The 4,760-nt window shown below is 41.1% G+C and overlaps 1 protein-coding gene across 1 annotated transcript; it reads right to left on the bottom strand.

The window, feature by feature from the left end:
- Positions 1–1,511: 1,511 nt before the first annotated feature.
- On the bottom strand, positions 1,512–4,498 carry fzd7a (frizzled class receptor 7a). The gene has a single exon (XM_056754587.1). It carries the CDS (start codon positions 3,809–3,811, stop codon positions 2,150–2,152), a length of 1,662 nt encoding a protein of 553 aa, XP_056610565.1. The 5' UTR covers positions 3,812–4,498; the 3' UTR covers positions 1,512–2,149.
- Positions 4,499–4,760: the final 262 nt, after the last annotated feature.

Raw genomic sequence — 4,760 nt, 5'->3', positions numbered from 1 at the left:
ACGAATGTATCTGTTTGCTGAGCCTTGCTGTTGCTAAGTTCTCCACAACTCCTCAGCAGAGGACTGTTTTCATGTTGCCTTGGTTGCAGCCAAGAAAATTACCCCCTCTTTGTCAAGCCAGGAGTTTTTGCAAACTCACCACAACCATACAAACAAAAGGAAGATGATTGACTATTGCAAACAATCTTGTGTGAATAACCTGTATTGGGTTTTCAGAGAGGTTAACGAAACAAGTAACAAATCCAATTATGTCAAAAGCTCAAAATAACATATCCCTTAGACAGTTTACGGTTTTTGAATATTGACACAAGAAATACAGTTAACACACAAATAAACCATCAATCAAATAATCGATATAGAGGAGATTAGGTTGATAGATACAAACAGTATGAGACCTGCAGAATGTCTATGATGATTTTTGTCGTTCTTTATTGGTTTCTGTGCTTTAATGTATGTAGATCTGCAGCTGAACAGCTTATCATGCTTGAGAAATATTTCACATCTTTGTCTTATTTTATTAGCAAATACATTTTTTATGCAGGAGGATGTTACGTTTGAACTTCACCGTTTACTGTGGAACAGAATTCAGCAGCCTGCTGTGGGTGCCTTTGAGCTACAACATCCACCAACATATATCCCATTGCCTTTCATTACATGGTAAATCATTTTATTACTGAGATTGTACTTGATGACAGTGAACAGAACTCTGCCAGGACACCTGTTGGGCTTATTAGATGAAATGTTGTGGACAAATTGTTAGGGTAGTTAACACTGTCCTTACCCCACCCTCTCTGAGCTGACTGAGCATTTGCTTTCCTCTCAACTTTCTGGTCTAAAAAAAGCTATGAGCTCTTGATCAAAGACACAGCTTGTACTGTAAGCACTCGAAACTTTGTATTTTTTCCGGATAATAATAATGCAATAGCAATATCGCTTGAGTAGGAGTTACATAATGTAATTTATGAAATCACAACTGCAATCAGGTTATTTTTATGATTCTATTTTCTTTGGAATATGCAGACTTGCATTGCTTATTTAAAAAATCATTTCTGATAGGTGTAACTGATGTATGAAAATACTATCATGTATACACTGTAGATTATAAAAGACTGTATATGACAACACATATGTCCCATATGGATGGCGCCAAAGCATGGGACATCAATTCAACAGTATTTGTATACAAATTGATGAAATAGGATCAGAAAACACATCTAAAATGAAAAATTTGCATAGACCATTTACACGTTAAAATAATCACTCATAGAAGTAAAGTTTCTCCAATATGTAAATGTTAAAAAGAGTCTAGAATTATATGATTGTTTCACTTTCTGATGTCGTTCCTTACAATAAATTGTACATTTTTATAGGGCAGACAATGTGCTTTATCTTGATACGTCTTGATCAGAATCTTTAAAATGAAGTCAGTGTAAAAGAAAACTAGGCTACGCAAGGGAAAAGCTCTTTGAACCCTGACATAGGCCAACCGAATTAAAGTGAGACAATTTTTTAAAAATCTAATCATTTTATTCAGCGATACTGTACAGATACAAAGTTATCTTACCAAATTTAATCAAAAATTTGAATCAAGTTAAAAACAGCAAGATTACTTTCATAAATACATATATTCTTTAAGAAAAGGGCGTATTTACACGTTACATAGTTTAAAGGGAGCTTGCATAAATTCACAGCTGTAAACATGCATTTCACAATCCAAGTCCTACGGATTTGACGGTCCATTTGTGCCAAAGAAGTATGCATGATCGTTAACAGATCGCATTAAAGTTATACAAGTCCCTATTTAAAACAAGGGATGGTAGCCTACATATAAGGCAAGTTCCAAATTTCAGGTAAAGAACCAGCCGCAGCGTGGCATGAAATGTATACGTCACATCTGTAAATTATGTCGTATTACACAGAAATATAGTCGAATGTCATATATAAGCAAATCCACAGTTAAAACAGACTCGATAACACCGTTTTTGAGGTCAAGCGGTCCGTTTCCTTTTGTGAAAATTGTTAAACACATTATAGTGTCCATATCATTCAGTCTACGAGTCACGTTTTTGTGTAATCACGGCTTGAGACACGTATCTCTGACTAAAGTTGCATGATCATTGACACAATTGACACAAACTATTAACATTTCTCATACAGTTGTCTCACCTTGGTTGCTATTACTGAGTCTTTTATAAAATCTGCGCCAGGACTGCAACGTTTTCCCAGACCAAATCCAAAAACCAGAGGTGATTCCTACGATCATGGTCATCAGGTATTTGATCATGAAGACGGTGAAGTCCGGAGACATGGGGGCGAAGTTATTGACCGGGCAAGGCACGGCAAAACGCTTACACGTTTGCATGTGCCAGGTCTTCTCCCACTGCTCTCGAAACGCCTGCTCGTAAAAATAACATGCAATAACGATAGTTGCAGGAACCGTGTAGAGGACGCTAAACACACCGATGCGCACCATTAACTTCTCCAGCTTCTCCGTCTTGGTTCCGTCGTGCTTCATGATGGTTCTGATACGAAACAGTGACACGAACCCAGCCAGGAGAAAAGAGGTACCGATGAAGAGGTAGACGAAGAGGGGCGCCAGGACGAAACCACGTAGAGAGTCCAAGTTGTAGATGCCAACGTAGCACACCCCAGTGAGCAGATCACCGTCCACTTGGCCCATGGCAAGAATAGTTATGGTCTTGACCGCTGGCACAGCCCAAGCAGCGAGATGGAAATACTGAGAGTTGGCCTCAATGGCTTCGTGACCCCACTTCATTCCCGCAGAGAGGAACCATGTAAGAGACAGAATGACCCACCAAATGGAGCTCGCCATGCCGAAAAAATAGAGGATCATGAAAAGAATGGTGCAGCCCTCCTTCTTGGTGCCCTGAGCCACCGTCTTGTAACCATCATCATTAAACTTGTCAATGCAAACTACGTTGTCTTCAAGGATGAAACCCGCGGCGTATGCCACAGCCACCATGAAATAGCAACCGGAGAGGAATATAATGGGCCTCTCGGGGTAACGAAACCGTCTCATATCCACCAAGTACGTGAGAACTGTGAACAGTGTACTAACGCAACACAAAAAAGACCAAATGCCCACCCAGAGCCGACCGAATTTTACCTCTTCCTCTCGGAAATACATAAATCCGTTGGGCTTAGTCGGTTCGCACGGCGCACCGCAGTCTTTTTCTCCCATGAAGTAGTACTTGAGATAAGTGGGTACTTTCAGCTGCAGTGGACATGTAAATTGGTGGCTGGGTCTGTCCACTTTCGGTTGTAATGTGATCAGTTCGGGAACGTAGGGCGTTGGGTCCGAGGTCGGGCTTCCAGTGTCGGACGTGTTCTGGCCCACGCATATATCTGTCGTGCCGTGGACCGGGAAATTCTCGCAGCGGAGTCTCTCGGGCCACTGGAAGCCAAACTTATTCATGAGAGCCTCGCATCCTTGTCTCGCACGCTCGCATAAGGTGCGACATGGTGGAATGGCATGCTCGAGCACCGTGCACACCGGCGCGTACATGGAGCAAAGGAAGAACTTAAGGTCCATTGAGCATTGAACTTTGACGAGGGGGTAAAACTGGTGCACTTCCAGTCCGGCGTCCTCCTGGTTGGTGTGACCCAACAGGTTAGGCATGATAGTTTGATTGTAGGCGATATCCGTACAGAGGGGTATGGATATGGGCTGACAGAAGCCGTGCTCGGGAATGGAGATCCCCTTTTCTCCGTGATAGTGACCGATGGTCGGCTGTAGAGTCAGGCAGAAAAACAAAAGAAAATGCTTGAAAATCCCACAACAGTGCTGCATTTTGAGGAAATGCGCCAAGTACTAGATTTGCCCCAAAAATGAAAACTACAAATAAAGGCTCCGAAAAGTTTTTTCCCTTAGAGCAATTCTCGCTCACAGGTTTTATACGGGACCAAAATCTTCTCGTATCGCTCCTATTCGTCAACAGTGCGTCAATCGAAGTCCAAAAGCAATCATGTTACGCAAATATGCAGATTTCTGAGGAAAACGCTGATAAAGACTAGATAAAAAGTAAAAGAATTACACAGTCTTTTTTCGTAGAGTCTCACATAGATCCAAACAAATCCACAAGAATATCGTGTTTTTTCTTCAGAGTTGCGAGAGAATCACCTCACCGTCATTTTAAGTTTTCAGTCCGGCTTCGGTAGAATTTAAAATTGTACTTAAAAGGGAAGTAATTTTCTACTATCGTCTTCTGCCTGCCGTGTAGACGCACTTCTCACTGACTGGAAGGTTTGAGCGCAAGAGAGGTTCACATTCAATAATGTGTAGTCGGTTTCCACAAACCCCTCATTCACACTGACTAACCTTCGTTGCGGGGCGCCTTGAAACCAAAACATTTTTCGCCCAATTACAGAGTTTGTTGTCTTTCGTGTCTTGCTTTGGATTGGTCTTTGGGTGTAAATTCGGAGGGTCTCACCTATCAAACACTTTCCTTCTATGGCAATGTGAATAAAATCTGTTCCCAAATTTATAGAAGTGCACGCAAAAAATCCAAACCTCACACATTACCAATTCTCAGTCAAACTCATTTTCAGTTTATATTTAAACGTTTCAACGGATAATTTAAAGATGGGGGATACTGATGTAAGTAAAATTCGTGGAAAAAAAACATGTCCAATTTATGATTAGATTTCTTGAAAAATCCATTGACAAAGTATGCTAAATAAATAGGGCAGAATGTGATCTAATGTGAGCAAAATTTCAGATGAATGCACAACTTCCTCCC

Source organism: Triplophysa dalaica, chromosome 8, assembly GCF_015846415.1.
Source record: "Triplophysa dalaica isolate WHDGS20190420 chromosome 8, ASM1584641v1, whole genome shotgun sequence".
Lineage (NCBI taxonomy): Eukaryota > Metazoa > Chordata > Actinopteri > Cypriniformes > Nemacheilidae > Triplophysa > Triplophysa dalaica.
Note: the sequence above shows the minus strand (reverse complement) of the source record. Positions and strands in the feature narration are given on the sequence as shown.

Coding starts and splice junctions, on each gene's coding strand:
- fzd7a (XM_056754587.1), bottom strand. CDS start 3,811: ATGCAGCACTGTTGTGGGATTTTCAAGCATTTTCTTTTGTTTTTCTGC.